This window comes from Chiloscyllium punctatum, chromosome 2 (assembly GCF_047496795.1).
Source record: "Chiloscyllium punctatum isolate Juve2018m chromosome 2, sChiPun1.3, whole genome shotgun sequence".
Lineage (NCBI taxonomy): Eukaryota > Metazoa > Chordata > Chondrichthyes > Orectolobiformes > Hemiscylliidae > Chiloscyllium > Chiloscyllium punctatum.
Window position 1 is genome coordinate 12,115,914 of NC_092740.1, and position 15,335 is coordinate 12,131,248.

General features: G+C 43.8%; 1 protein-coding gene across 2 annotated transcripts in view; it reads right to left on the reverse strand.

Moving 5' to 3' along the window:
- Window positions 1-348: 348 nt before the first annotated feature.
- znf131 (zinc finger protein 131) overlaps window positions 349-15,335 on the reverse strand; it is a 34,097-nt gene continuing 19,110 nt past the window's right edge. For both annotated transcript variants that reach the window (XM_072593546.1, XM_072593537.1), the window contains exons 4-7: window positions 6,320-6,464; window positions 3,202-3,947; window positions 2,297-2,427; window positions 349-1,390 (exon numbers count right to left, since the gene is read on the reverse strand). In XM_072593546.1, the coding sequence (XP_072449647.1) occupies window positions 1,136-1,390; window positions 2,297-2,427; window positions 3,202-3,947; window positions 6,320-6,464 (1,277 nt within the window). In that variant the 3' untranslated portion in view covers window positions 349-1,135. The remainder of the gene's footprint in view (window positions 1,391-2,296; window positions 2,428-3,201; window positions 3,948-6,319; window positions 6,465-15,335) is intronic.

Consider the following 15,335-nt stretch of genomic DNA (forward strand, 5'->3'; position numbering starts at 1 on the left):
GTTGTCTCTGACCCAAGCTCTGTATTTCCCCTCTTAAGACACACCATTTTTCTGTCCTTTTAATAGTTTTTTAAAAACTTACCAGTTTGACTAATCTTTTGGCCATCTGCCCCAGGATCTTATTGTGATTCAGTGTCATACTTTGTTCTGACCTAAAGGCATTTTTTTAAGTGGTTAAACCATTGATGCAGAGAAGGCAGAATGCAATCGCCACACTCCTTACACCAATTGTTATTGAGAGCTGCAGACTTCCCTGGACAGCTATTAATCAGTTAAGCTGCAAGGAGAGAGGAGGAGGAAACAGGAAGCAATGTGAAATTATGTGAATGAAAGACAATAGACCTGCTGTCTACTGAACCAGCCACTGTTTTTTATTGATAGGCCTGTAAATGGATTTAATTGTTGTGCGTTCATTGTGAATGTTTACAGAAGTGAGCTGGATGACTGGAATGACCCCAGCACGAGTAGGGTCCTCTCCCCTTTGCACCAATAATCCATTCAAAAACATTCCAGCACTTCTGGCAAACCAGACAGGCTGCAACCCCAGCTATGTACAAAGCACAGGCTATTGAAGTTAACATTGACAAAGACTCCCAGTATACGTGTCTGTGACTGCAACAGGGTGCTTCCACCAAAAGTGCCACATGTACAATCTGTGGTGCATCCATATTGCTTTGCTATGAGTCAAAAAGTGGTGGGCTGGGATTTTCAGCCAGTGGATGCAAGTTGATCAATTACCATGGTTCCTGATAACCGAGAAACATCACATCCCTGGACTAAATGATGGCAACGTAAATACCTCAGCAGCAATGGAAGTCCAAACGAGTTCAGGCAAGATGATTTAATTTGTGTAGTCTTGCACTGCAGCTCTTTCCAGTCAGGCAGCAAAAGGAATTTGGCCGTCACTTGTAGTCCGACAATGGTGGAAATGCAGCCTCTGAACATCTCCTACGCCGGCACAGGTACTGCTAGTTGCCATCATAGCTGATATCAGTGCCTCTGGATTTGCCCCGTTGATAACCCCACTGCAGGTTGGCAACTTCTCACACTCACTCACACTCAGCCTGGTTGGTTGAGAATGGAAGAATTCAATCTGGGTGTCAAACCCATCCTCCCCCACTCTCATGGCCATCTCCTACACCGTCACCTGCTCAATGATAGTCTCCCCCTCCATCGCCTCAGTGTCAATGACCTCCACGGGCACGACAATCTCCGTCACCTCACCCACTTCCTGCTCAGCAGCTCCATGGACGTCCTTGACATGTTGCCGCAGTTCGCCAGCCCGCATGAACCACATATCACAAATGGTGCAGTGATTGGGTTTCTCGCCTGTGTGCACTGCCAGATGAGTCTTAAACTGGTCCCAGCTGGGGAAGACGCTGGAGCAAACCTGAGATTGAAAATAACAAGTCAAGTTAGCGGTGTCACCCCAAAATCAGAATACCCACGCAGGTGGCAAAAGGAATTTGGCCGCCACTTGTAGTCCGACAATGGTGGAAATGCAGCCTCTGAATGGCTCCCACGCTGGCACAGGTACTGCTAGTTGTCATCATAGCTGATATCAGTGCCTTTGATTTGCCCCGTTGATAACGACACTGATCTAAGTGGCCTCATCACTGCCCAAAAAATAAAAAGCAGCAGCAAACCTGATTCAGAAATGCATTGGGGCATCACAGTTTAATCTGATGCAGAATACTGCTCTGCTTTATCAACCTGCAGCAATTACAAAATGTCCAATGTTGCAACTCATGACAATGGCACTTCTGTAGAGTGTAGTGAAATGCGCAGTCAGTAATTTCTTAATATTCATCACCCATCATGGCATGTAATAATACGTATCACTTAACAAGTTTTATCATTGTTTTCAATTATGTCCATAGCCTCACTTTTCCAACCCTATATCTTTCTCTAACCCTACAAGGTCACCGTATTTCACTGGTTCTGCTTCCTGGTCGTTCTGATTTTTGTGGCATCTCTGATTTGAATTCCAAAAGCATAGACAGCCAAGCCTTCATTTGACTGGGCACTAGGGTCCAGAATTCCAAGCCCTCAACCTCTCCACCTATCATATCTTTCTGTAAGAGTCTCTGAAAAACTTGGCTAAGCATTTTCAAGTCTTCTATCTCATTTCACTATATAGTATAAATTTTCTTTCGTATATGCCCACGAAGCATTTTGGAATGTTTTGTTACCAGTCAGCGGCTAGAGGAAGGCAAGCTGATGTTGCTCTCTGTGGGCCTTTAGGAAATAGGTAGCTTTTGTTGCTCAGTACTCTGTACCACTCAATGTTCTGTACCTGACACTCGTACATCTTCTTCCTTCCTTTCTTTGCACCCATACCCGTTCGGCAGGCCACTAGGTGACATTTCAGTGTGCTATTCCTGGCAAATCGCTCGTGACAGTTTGGACACTCAAAGGGCTTCTCACCTGAGGAAGTAAAAGAGTAGATTTTGCCATTCAATGCTCCAAGACTTTGTCCACATCTGCGAAATGAACAATCCAAATACCATGTTCTCCCCCCCGCCCCCAGAATAAAAACAATTACACATTTTTAAAGTTCTAACAGAAACCAGAATAATAGTTACCTTGCTGTCCTCCAGATAAAGTAATAAATGAAAGGTTGCATGTGACTATAAGATATTGGAGCAGAATTCAGCCATTCGGCCCATTTAATCTGCTCTACCATTCAATTCTGGCAAATATGTTTCTTAACCCCATTCTCCTGCCTTCTCCCCGTAACCTTCGAATTCCTTACTAATCAAAATGTGGAAAGGTTGTTTCTTCTTGTGAGATATGTTAGGAATAGAGTTCATAGTTACAAAGTAAAGAGTTGCCCATTTACGACAGAGATGAGAAGAAACTGACTGAGCAACTTAGGAGAAATTCTTTCAACAAGCAACAGAATTAGCAGAGAGGATTAGCGCAGACTTAAGGTGACTATCACCTTTATTAATTGTTAGGAACTGAATGCACTTGCTCAAGATACAGTGGAAGCAGATTTGATAATAAGTTTCAAAAAAGAACTGGATAAATCGTCAAAGGAGAAGAATTTTCAGGTGAGGGGACAGGGCCAAATAATTCAAACAGCCAACACAGACAAAATGGGCCAAATGGCTATCTTCTGTCTTGTATCATTCAATGATTTGAGAATAAAAGTAAGATATTGGTGGGAAAAGCCACAGTACTGTTGACACTCCTTACCCGTATGCTTTCGAAGGTGTTCTTTAAAATGTCCAAAGTGGTCAAACTGTTTCTCACAGTACTGACACACATGCACTTTGCGGACACACCGTGGCTTCTTGTTCCCACCTTCCTCTTCTCGGTGGGAGGACAGGTGCTGCTTCCAGGCACTCTCCCGTGTGTATTGTTTGCTGCAAAGGTGACATACATAGTTCTCTCCCGAGTGCACCTTTAGGTGCTCCTTGAAGTGGTAAAAGAGTCTGAAGGAGCGACTGCATTTCTCACAACAGAACAGTTTGTCACCCTGCGCCAGCACTTCCACAATGTGGATCCCATCCTCTGTTACAATGGACGTTTCAGACTCCTCCTGGGACTGGCCTGCAGACTCCCGTTCCCCTTCCTTTTCCAGCTCCTTGTCCAGCTCATCCTGTTGGTATTTGCTGGTGATATCGGCAAGCAAGGCAAGTGCCGATTCGGCTGGTTGTTCTGAGCCCGCCGCATCACCAGATGGCTGCATCGAGTCATCTGCCGTCGGCAGGTTCTCCACTGCTTCCATTACAGTAGTCCCAGCCTCCTCTCCCATCTCTTCCGCGTTGATCTCCACAATCTCCGCAGCAAAGACATTCTCTTGGTCAATTTCTACGGTGTCTGTTTCTTGGATGGATGGCAGGGTTTCCGTAATGACGTTCGAGGTTTCTGCTATTGTCCGCTTCTTGGCTTTCCTCTTGCCAGATGTCTTTGCTTTTGCCGGTGAGTCTGCATTGTCTCTGAAGAGCAAAGCAGGACAATGAGTGGGGTAAGGAAGAGTAACACAGATAAGGACACAGAGCGAGGCAGTGTGTGAGACAGGGAACAGTAACACAGATAAGAACACATAACGAAGGAGTGAATGGCATCAGGAAGAGTATCACAGACAAGGACATAGAGCAAGGGAATAAGTGAGATAAGGAAGAGTACAATAGAATCCTGTAGCTCAGAAAGAGTTATGTTCTTGGAAAATCTCACAATGGGCAAATTCCAAATGGCAAACATATTTTATGACAGTCAATAAGACAGGTTCCAACGGTCAAAAAATATTTTACATATAACATATTATACGTGTAATAAAAAATATTTAATTTTAAATACATCCCACTGGAAAACAACTAGGTGAAAGTGAGAACTGCAGATGCTGGAGATCAGAGTCAAGAGTGTGGTGCTGGAAAAGCACAGCAGGTCAGGTAGCATCCGAGGAGCAGAAGAATCTATGTTTCGGGCAAAAACCCTTCATCAGGGATTCAACTTATCAATACAGAGACCCTGGTAATGATCTAGGGACCTGGGTTCGAATGCTGCCATGGCAATGGTGAAATTACAATCTGGAATTAGGAGTCAGATGATAGCCATGAAATCATTGTTGACTGACACTTAACTGCCTTCTGGACAATTAGAGATGGGTAATAAGTGATGGTCTGGCTAATAATGCACTCATCCCATGAATGAATTTTTTAAAATACATGTACTTACGAATGAGATTTTACTGTAATACAACACAAGCATGTAGCACAGCATAGCAACCAGATCAGGTCCTGAAAAGGAAATAAGGATCTCCCCAATTATGTTTTTGATTAAAATAGGACCAGTTTAGGAATAAAGAAGAATACGTTGTCTATGCACCAGATCACAGCTCTCCAAAGCAATTCATTGGAGACGTTTAAGTGAGGTGAGTGTTTGCAATAACCCTAAAACAATGGAATGAATGACCCATTCAACAAACAAGGCAAAAGTGAGTACTGCAGATGCTGGAAATCAGAGTCTAGATTAGAGTGGTGCTGGAAAAGCATCCGAGGAGCAGGAAAATCGACATTTCAGGCAAAAGCCCCCAGCACCACTCTAATCTAGACTCTCCCATTCAACCAACAAGCCTGTTCATAAAATCACCAAATACTTCTTTTTTATTTTTCTGTATTTTTGATTGTGGACTGAAATGGGAAAAGAATGGTTTTAAATTCAAAGGTTGTTAAGGATGACAGTAGCTTTTAAACTATTGTCATTGTAAGCATTGCTTACACAGCTGCTGGTATAGCAGTCGTGGGAGAAGGTGCAGACAAGCTGTGTACAATTGGAGATTCGTCCAGCGATAAGAAGTTGATTGGTCCGCGGACAAGTGAGCAGTTATTGATGACAAAGACTTCCTCCTTGCCAATAACTATGTGACTGGTTAATAGATAACTGAATATAATGGAGCTGAGATAAAGATAGGGAGAAGCAGTTAGATCTCCACTATCTCAGGAGCATTGTCTGTTCTTTGTACCAAAACCCACTTTAAGAAAGCCAGCTTCTTTTTCTTTTAGCAGATATAGTAAACTGCGCCTTTAAGTAAAGGGTCTCAGGCTCATTAGAAACGTGAAGCAGGTACCCTGTGCCTCCCACAAATCAGTAGAAACATCGCAAGAAGGATAAGTGAGAAACAGCACTCCAATCAGCACAAGAATAATCTCAGAGATGTGAATAGAAACTGCTTCCCTTCCTTCTATATCACCCATTTTGTTGTATCTGCCTGTGTTTGTAAGGAGAGGTTTAGGAGGGAATTAGAACTTTAACTGGATGTGGTTTTATGTTGACTGTTTGTATTTATTTATCTGCAGCTACAGTCTATTTACTCGTAATAAATAGTGATTCCTGTAAAGTTCAGAAACCTGGTTTGTGCTTTCAGTCAACCTGGATCTAAAAAACAAGTACATCAGAGAATTTTGCATGTTAAAAAATTTAAGTTCTTTTTGATGGCATACCACCCCAGTGAGACATAAGAAAACAAACAACACTCAAATAATGGGGCCTTCACCCCACTGCTGTTAGTGGGCTCTAGCAATATGGAAATTGGTTATCACGTGTTTGCATTAGAAAACACTGCACTTTAAAGTAAGTCAATGCTTAGGAGGCACTGCGAAGTGCTTGAGAAATGTGTTAGACAAAAACAAGTCTCTGTCAGCAGAAAGGACACGATAGAGCACAGAAGGTAAGTGACCTATCATTCTACAAAGGATTTTGCCAATGCCTCAAATTTCAATCAGTTACTATAGCTTTCAAATAGCAACTATTTAAAAATGTTCCGATCTAATATTAAGGAACACACAAAATTACAGAAGTGATTTGTTACCGGTTGTTGAGTGCTTTCATCGCCTCTTCCATCTGCAAGTATTCTGCTGCTTTCCATACATCACTTGCCTCTTCCTCCTGCAGTAACATCAGCTTGGCAGTATAAGTAAACTCAATCAGATGTCGGAATGCAAGGTTACTCACTCCTGAGGTAAGAGAACATTCAGTTGTCAAAAAGACAGTCCAGCAACATCGACACTGATTCGCAACAAGTCTCAATGCAACCTGTTTAACCTCAATCGCCAAGCCTCAAAACTGTGTCCCCCAGCAAACAACCTGCATTCATAAACTCAGTGGAATTATAGACAAGTAAAGCTATGTATGATTGAATTTACTTTCTAATAAATAGTTGTGGTTTAGACCATAAGATGAAACAGCAGAAGGCGGCCATTTGGATTATCAAGTGCACTTCACCATTCAATGAGATCACGGCTGATCACATAATCCTCAAATCCACTTTCCTGCCTTTTCCCCAAAATCATTGATTCCCTTAATGAAGTTTTTAAAAAATCTCTCTTGGATATACTTAATGACCCAGGTTCCACTGTCTTCTGCTTTAAAGAACTCCACAAATTCACCATACTCTGAGAAAAAGCATTCCTCCTCATCTCTGTTCGAAAAGGGTGACCCTTTCTCTATCATTATGCCTTCTGGTTCTACTTTCCCTCTGCATCTGCTCTATCAAACCCTCTAAGAATATTATAAATTTCAATCAGGTCTCCTCTCATTGTTCTAAACTCCAATGAGTACAAATTTAGCTAGGTGTAATAATTACCCATGCGAGGTATTAATATTTCATGCTGCTTCAGTGTGGGTAATGAAAGATATCTGTATCCATGCTTGTGGGGATCATGTCTCTGGCTGCATGCTATCAAAGATAAGATTGAACAATTGGCCCCAGGCTAACATAAACATAGTGCTTCAGGAAAGTCACCTTTGATGACTTACTGCAAATGTGAAGACAATTTCAAATGGGATAGATTTATCTGAGAGACAGTTTTATATCTCGTTTTAGTTTTTAAACTTAAGATGGATTTTTAAAAATGATTACCTTCATTTTAAATATGTAATAGGCTTACTATGCAAAGTAAAATAGCACATAAATCAATACTTGATAATCAGTGTGGACAGAGCTTCAGGATAGATAGGTAAGCCAACTTGCCTACCAATATGCTGTGTCAAAGAAAATGAAAATTCAGTAACTTAACAAATGCATTAAAAATGTTTTTATTTCTCAATGTGTTTACAATTTACAAAGACTGGACAAGACAGAATAGGAAAAAGATACTGAAAAATATTGGGAGTTAGCTTTGGAAAAGCCTAGGAGTCTATTCTGCTTAGTGTGCTTTGAATGAGTGTGATATATGCCATATCATCAATCCAGCCAAACGTGTCTTCCATGTTTTCAAGCTGCACTGCAAAATCATGAAACATCTCAACAGCCCTTGCAGCTTCAGCTCGGGAAACAGGTGTGAGAGCAAAATGGCATTCAATGGTATCTTCAAGGTCATCAGGGAGATAAGCTTCCTTTTCTTCCATCAATACATTTTGTCCACTTTCCTGATCTATGCAGCAAAAATGTTGGTCATCCAGGCAGACCTATTTGCTTCATACTGCATGAGTAGCTTATCCAGACATGCAAAGCAATGTGGCTCCATGGACTTTCCCAACATAAGAAGCAGTAGATTTTCAGCATAATCCATGTTGCTTTTTATTCATTCACAGGACCTGACTGGGCCTAATGGCAGTCAGAAAGTTGCCTCTTGATCTGCTGCAGTCCAGGTGGTGCAGGTACACCAACTATGCTCGAGGTTGTGGAGTGGGTGGGGAAGAGTTCCAGGATTTAGACCCAGCCACAGTTAAGAAACAGTAATACTGATCCAAGTCAGAATAGTATGATTCATGGAGAAAAGCTGCAGGTGGTGGTGCTCTCAGATATCCGCAGCCCTTGAATATTTTGGTTGTACAGGTCAAGGATTTGGAATGGTACATGATACACACTGTTACCACATTGCAAAGGTGGGAGGAAATGTTGATAGGGTAACAATAGGGCAATGACGTGCTCCTTGCTTCATTTTCCAACATTAATCATAGAGTTTTACAGAACAGAGAGAGTCAATTTGATGTGTGTCAGTACCTGTTCCTGGAAGAGCTACCCAGCTAATCACCTTCTCCAGCCCTATCACTGTAGCCCTCAGATACATAACAAGCTCTCTTTTGAACATTCCTATGGAATTCACTTCTACCACTCTCCCAAACAGCACATTCCAAATTCTGAGAACTCGCTGAGTAAAGAAGCTTCTCCTCATCTTTCTTGTACTCTCTTGCTGACAATCTGAGAAAGCGTGTAGCCTTAGATGTGACATATTTGCTGCAGAGAATGCAGGAAAGTGCTTGGTTCAGAAGAATTGGGGACAGTTGTTCTTAGTGTTGAGAATGTGGTGCTGGAAAAGCATGACAGATCAAGCAACATCTAAGGAGCAGGAAAATCGATGTTTCGGGCAAAAGCCCTTCATCTGGTCTTAGTGTCAATGGATCAGTGTAAATAAGGTAATAACACTTGTTCACTTGTGGAATGTGGAGCAGTACGCCTTCTCACGCCAGAGGCACACATATTTCACCATCCGGTGTCAGATAACTAAATCTCTGTTTATATCGCAGACTCTTAACAAAACTCAAACTCAATAGGAAAAGAACTTGCAACTTAACAAGCTGAGTGGAATATGCATGTCATAGAACAATCTTGACACATTTTCATGTATCCCACGCTGAGCAGATTAGAATTTATGAAGCTCAGTTCCCTCATCTTGACTGTTGTGGAATGTGAATGTCTCATTACCCTTATAGGCTAGGAAAAAAACTGACACAACAAGGAAGTTGGAAGATGTGTGTGTGTGTGTGTGTGTGTGTATATAAAGAGATAGTAGAAAATTAACCCTTTATAGTCAGATTTGAGTGAACACTGGCTTGTGTCATGGGTTGAATGTTTGTGTTTTCCCTGGGAGCTCGAGATCTTGGAATGTTATAAATTCAACTTGCTTTCTGGGAATCTAAGATGATTTTAAAAGAAAAAGCCATTTTGTAGGTCAATGATACTGAACATGTTAGCTCAGCAAGGTTACCTCATGACCTTTTCACTAGTCTCTCGTTATGATGTAATAGCCAAAGCAATTGACTATCTGGCTTGATCCAGGGTTCCCACTTTGAATGTGTATGTAGCTTAATTAGTCAAGCATACTCAGACCTGTCAGTGAGTTTCTCTTCCTCTGCAAACTTTTGAAATTTTATTGCTGCTTATCTGATGAAGGACACGTGGTGTTTTTTGTAATTTTAATACCACTTTCTGTGTAGATAGCTTGTTTGCAGCAATAAAGAGAGCTCTCAAGGGTAAAGGTTGATTCCACGACCCTGCTAATGGTTTTGGAACCTTAGCTCAAGCCTGGCTCATAGGTATCTGTGTTTTAATGTAACATTGATACCATTGGTAAATAAAGGTAATAATTTAAACAAAACTGTCTGTCAGAGTTTTATATTCCAGACTACCACAGAGTACAATCTCCGGGATGAACCAAGAGAGGTTTACAGGTCGAGTCCATCATGGATTCCCTGAGCCATCTCGAATAGGTACTTTAATAAATCTTGAAACTATGATCCCTAGTTACTGACATACCAACTAATGGAAGCAGAATATCTTTCAGAATATCACAATTTTTAAAACCTCAACAAGGTCACGTCTTAATCTTCTCTGCTCCTATTTCTCTAATCATTCCTTGCATCTAAAATCCTTCATTCCTGGTATATTTTTTGTAAATGTCCTTTGCATTCTCTCCAGGGCTTTAACATTCTTCCTTAAATAAGGTGCGCAGAACAGGACACAATATTCCAAATGTGGTCTGACCAATGATTTGCTGAGGTGTAGCATCACTTCCTTGCTTTTATACTCTATGCCTCTATTTGTAAACCCAAGGATTCTTAACAACTGTTTCAACTTGGCTGGTCACCTTCACAGAATTTTGCACGTGAATCTGCTCTTGTATTCCACTTAAAGTTGTACCATTGTGTCTGTATCGTCTCTCCATATTTCTTTGACCAAAACAAATTACCTCACGTTTCTCTGCATTGAAATTCATCTGCTAGGTGTTTGTCTAGCTAGGATGCATTCCATCCGGGCCTGGTGACTTCTCTACCTGGAGTGCCACCAGTCTTTTGAGCACCTCATCGTTACCTATCTCTGTACTGTTCAGTTGCTCAACACCGACATTTTCAATGAGGCCTTTGTCACCATTTTCTAATTTGGTAAAGACAGAAACAAAGGACTCATTTATTATCTCTGCATACCCTTTGCCTTAGTGAGCAGCTTACCCTACTTGTTCCTTATGGGCTCCGTACTATACTCCATTAATCTATTACTATTAATACATTTGAAATGAGGTTCAGCAAAAGATGTTAAAACATTCTGTGTTCACATACATTATCGGGGGCATCTATTGGGGTGTGTGCTCCCACATAACATGGTCGAGATAATTTTGCAGTCAATCATGTCATTGCTACCATAACTGCCATACCCTCACCACATAGAAAACAGTGAATGCCTGGTCATGAATTGGTCCAGCCATCCAGTGATGAAAGCTTCCCCATGATTTCACCCTTCAAGAGGGCATAGCTTCCTTTCATTTGATTGGCACAGTCACATGACCTGCATGTACAAGTTCGGCTCATCTAGACCTACCAGTCTGGGACTCTAACTGGTCACCGGCTCCATCTCTGGGATTTCCCATTCTACTGGCATGAATGGATGACAACTTTGCCACAACAGGAATTTCAGTTCACCTCAATTTGTCACAGGCACCAGCATTATCACACATTAATAAATGATTCTTTCAATCAAAATATCTTGATAGGCTCTGGAGCTCTCCAGAGGACTGACAGGAATCAATTTGACTTTATTCTTTAATTCTATACTCAACGGATTTGGGTGTCGCTCACTGAGTCAGCATTTATTGCCCATTCAAATTGCCTTTCAAAACAGGGGAATGGCCTGCCATCTTGGATACAGTAGTCCATTTGATTTCGGTACACCCTTGATGCTATTAATGAGGGAGTTCCAGGAATTTGACCTAGTAGCACTGAAGAAACAATTATGTATTTCTAAGTCAGAATGGTAAATGGCTTGGAGGAAAACTTGCGGGTGGTGGTTTACCCTTGTACGTGTTGCCCTTGTCCTTCCAGATGGTAGTGGTTGTGTGTTTGGAAGATGCTCTCAAACGAGACTTTGTGAATTCTTGTCATGGATCTAGTAAAATAATACATGGCCATTACTGTAGTCAAAAGCACACAGGTGTAAAGTTGAGGGCTGTAGCTGAGACAGTGATCCAACTTAGGGAAATGAAAGGGCAAAGTAAAAACAATGACTGCAGATGCTGGAAACCAGAGTCTAGATTAGAGTGGTGCTGGAAAAGCACAGCAGTTCAGGCAGCATCCGAGAAGCAGTAAAATCGACGTTTCGGGCAAAAGCCCTTCATCAGGAATACAGGCAGAGAGCCTAAAGGGTGGAGAGATAAATGAGAGGAGGGTGGGGTGGGGAGAAAGTAGCAGAGAGTACAATAGATGAGTGGGGGAGGGGATGAAGGTGATAGGTTGGGGGGGGTTGGGAGGGTGGAGTGGATAGGTGGAAAAGGAGATAGACAGGTAGGACAAGTCATGGGGACAGTGCTGAGCTGGAAGTTTGGAACTGGGGTGAGGTGGGGGAAGGGAAAATGAGGAAACTATTGAAGCCCACATTGATGCCCTGAGGTTGAAGTGTTCCGAGGCGGAAGATGAGGCGTTCTTCCTCCAGGCGTCAGGTGGTGAGGGAGTGGCGGTGAAGGAGGCCCAGGACCTCCATGCCCTCAGCAGAGTGGGAGGGGGAAGTTGAAATGTTGGGCCACAGGGCGGTCTGGTTGATTGGTGCGGGTGTCCCGGAGATGTTCCCTAAAGCGCTCTGCTAGGAGGTGTCCAGTCTCCCCAATGTAGAGGAGAACGCATCGGGAGCAACAGATACAATAAGTGATATTAGTGGATGTGCAGGTAAAACTTTGATGGATGTGGAAGGCTCCTTTAGAGTGAAGGGAGGAAGTGGGCGCAGGTTTTGCAATTCCTACGGTGTAAGGGGAAGGTGCCAGGATGGGAGGGTGGGTTGTAGAGGGGCGTGGACCTGACCAGGGATGTCTTTGCGGAAGGCGGAAAGGGGTGGGGAGGGAAATATATCCCTGGTGGTGGGGTCCGTTTGGAGGTGGCGGAAATGTTGGCGGATGATTTGGTCTACGCGAAGGTTGGTAGGGTGGAAGGTGAGCACCAGGGGCGTTCTGTCTTTGTTACGGTTGGAGGGGTGGGGTCCGAGGTGCGGGATGTGGATGAGATACATTGGAGAGCATCTTTAACCATGTGGGAAGGGAAATTGCGGTCTCTAAAGAAGGAGGCCATCTGGTGTGTTCTGTGGTGGAACTGGTCTGTCTGGGAGCAGATACGGCGGAGACGGAGGAATTGGGAATACGGGATGGCATTTTTGCAGGAGGTAGGGTGGGAAGAGGTGTAATCCAGGTAGCTGTGGGAGTCGGTGGGTTTATAAAAAATGTCAGTGTCAAGTCAGTCATCATTAATGGAGATGGAGAGGTCCAGGAAGGGGAAGGAGGTGTCAGAGATGGTCTAGGTAAATTTAAGGTCAGGGTGGAATGTGTTGGTGAAGTTGATGAATTGCTCAACCTCCTCGCGGGAGCACAAGGTGGCGCCAATGCAGTCATCAATGTAGCGGAGGAAGAGGTGGGGAGTGGTGCCGGTGTAATTACAGAAGATGGACTGTTCTATGTAACCAACAAAGAGACAGGGCCCATAGGGGTGCCCATGGCTACCCCTTTGGTCTGGAGGAAGTGGGAGGATTCGAAGGAAAAAATGTTTCGGGTGAGGACCAGTTCGGCCAGACAAACGATGGTGTCAGTGCAAAGGGTACTGTTGGGACGTCGAGAGAGGAAGAAACGGAGGGCTTGGAGGCCCTGGTCATGGCGGATGGAGGTGTAGAGGGATTGGATATCCATGGTGAAGATGAGGTGTTGGGGGCCAGGAAAACGGAAGTCTTGGAGGAGGTGGAGGGCATGGGTAGTGTCTCGAACATATGTGGGGAGTTCCTGGACTGGGGGGATAGGACAGTGTCGAGGTAGGTAGAAATGAGTTCAGTGGGGCAGGAACATGCTGAGACAATGGGTCGGCCAGGATGGTCAGGCTTGTGGATCTTGGGAAGGAGGTAGAACCGGGCAGTGCGGGGTTCCCGGACTATGAGCTTGGAACCTGTGGGTGGAAGATCTCCTGAGGTGATGAAGTTCTGTATGGTCTGGGAGATGATGGTTTGGTGATGGGGAGTGGGGCCATGGTCGAGGGGGCGGTAGGAAGAGGTGTCCTCGAGTTGACGTTTGGCTTCAGCAGTGTAGAGGTCAGTGCGCCAGACTACCACTGCGCCCCCTTTATCCACTGGCTTGACGGTGAGGTCGGGATTGGAGCAGAGGGATTGGAGGGCTGCGCGTTGTGAGGGTGAGAGGTTGGAGTGGGGGAGGGGGTAGACAGGTTGAGGAGGTTTATGTCCCAGTGGCAGTTGGAAATGAAGAGGTCGAGGGCAGGTAATAGGCCAGCGCGGGGTGTCCAGGTGGATGCAGTGTGTTGGAGGTGAGCGAAGGGGTCCTCGGAAGGTGGGCGGGAGTCCTGATTGTGAAAGTAAGCTCAGAGGTGGAGGCGACGGAAGAAGTGTTCGACGTCACGGCATATATTAAATTCATTGATGGGTGGACGGAGGGGGATGAAGGTCAGCCCTTTGCCTGAGGACTGATCGTTCGTCCTCAGTGAGGGGGAGGTCAGGGGGAATGGTGAAAACTCGGCAGGGCTGGGAGCTGGGATCTGGTGTGGGTGTAGAGCTGGGAGTGGGGGCAGAACCTGTAACTGGAGTGGGTGGGGTAGTGGGGGGAATGGGGGTGGAGTGGTGAGCAGGGGTGGTGTTCCCCTCAGGGTTCTGGGAGGTGGAGATGGTGACAGTGAAAGTGTGCTGCTAAAGATATGAAAAAAATTATAAGTATAAAATAGGCTTTTTAATTTGAAACTTGAGCAACATTGGGTATGGATGATTATCATTGAAATGGGAAGTGCATCATGGAGCAGCCAAGAAGTTTTCTAGTGACTGGTGGATATCTAATTGAAACCGTAGGAGACTTGCAAAATGCTTTTCCTTCCCCCTACATTGTAAATGTTTTGACAGAAGTTTCCTGCTTGACCTCAACTTCTGCTTTGAATCTTGTGGTGCCCAAAGCTTCTAGCTTCTTAAAACAGTTTTTCAAAATTAGTTCATTGCATATGGCAATGCGTCACCTCCATGAAGCACCCTCGACACCAATAATCGGAAACCTTTTTAAGCTGCACGTTACTTTTTGAATTTGTGTGCAACCCTGAATCCACTCCAAAGGAATGTAGAAAATGTAGTTTATTTTCAGTGCTCATGTCATTTTGCAAAGTAACTACCGCCATACCAACTCCACTGTTTTGTATATCAAACACCCGGCAGAGTTTGGTAGTCAACCCAGCAATATCTACTTGAAGCAATGAATTTGACATGATGACTTGTGTCAACACACCTAATTCCTCAAATAGTCTGTTAAATTCCTCTGCAAACTTCCTCAGATATATACAACCACAGACCTAGTTTCAATTTGAATATATTCACAGGCTGTAGTAAAGGATGAGTTTCACTGAGCAGGAGTGAACAGAGAGCAATCTGGGAAGGTAAGTGGTATAAAAACTTACCTCATAGATTTGCTGCTTGCACTTCAGGAGTGCCGCTGAGTGGAAGCAGCCTGGGAAGGTAAGTGATTTAAAAATTTACCTCTCAGATTTTCACCTTGAGAGAGGCGCTGAGCGGGGGTGAGCGGAGAGCAGCCTGGGAAGGTTAAGTGTTTCTGAATCAAAAAGATTTGACTGAGAAAACAGAAAAGCAATGTGACAAG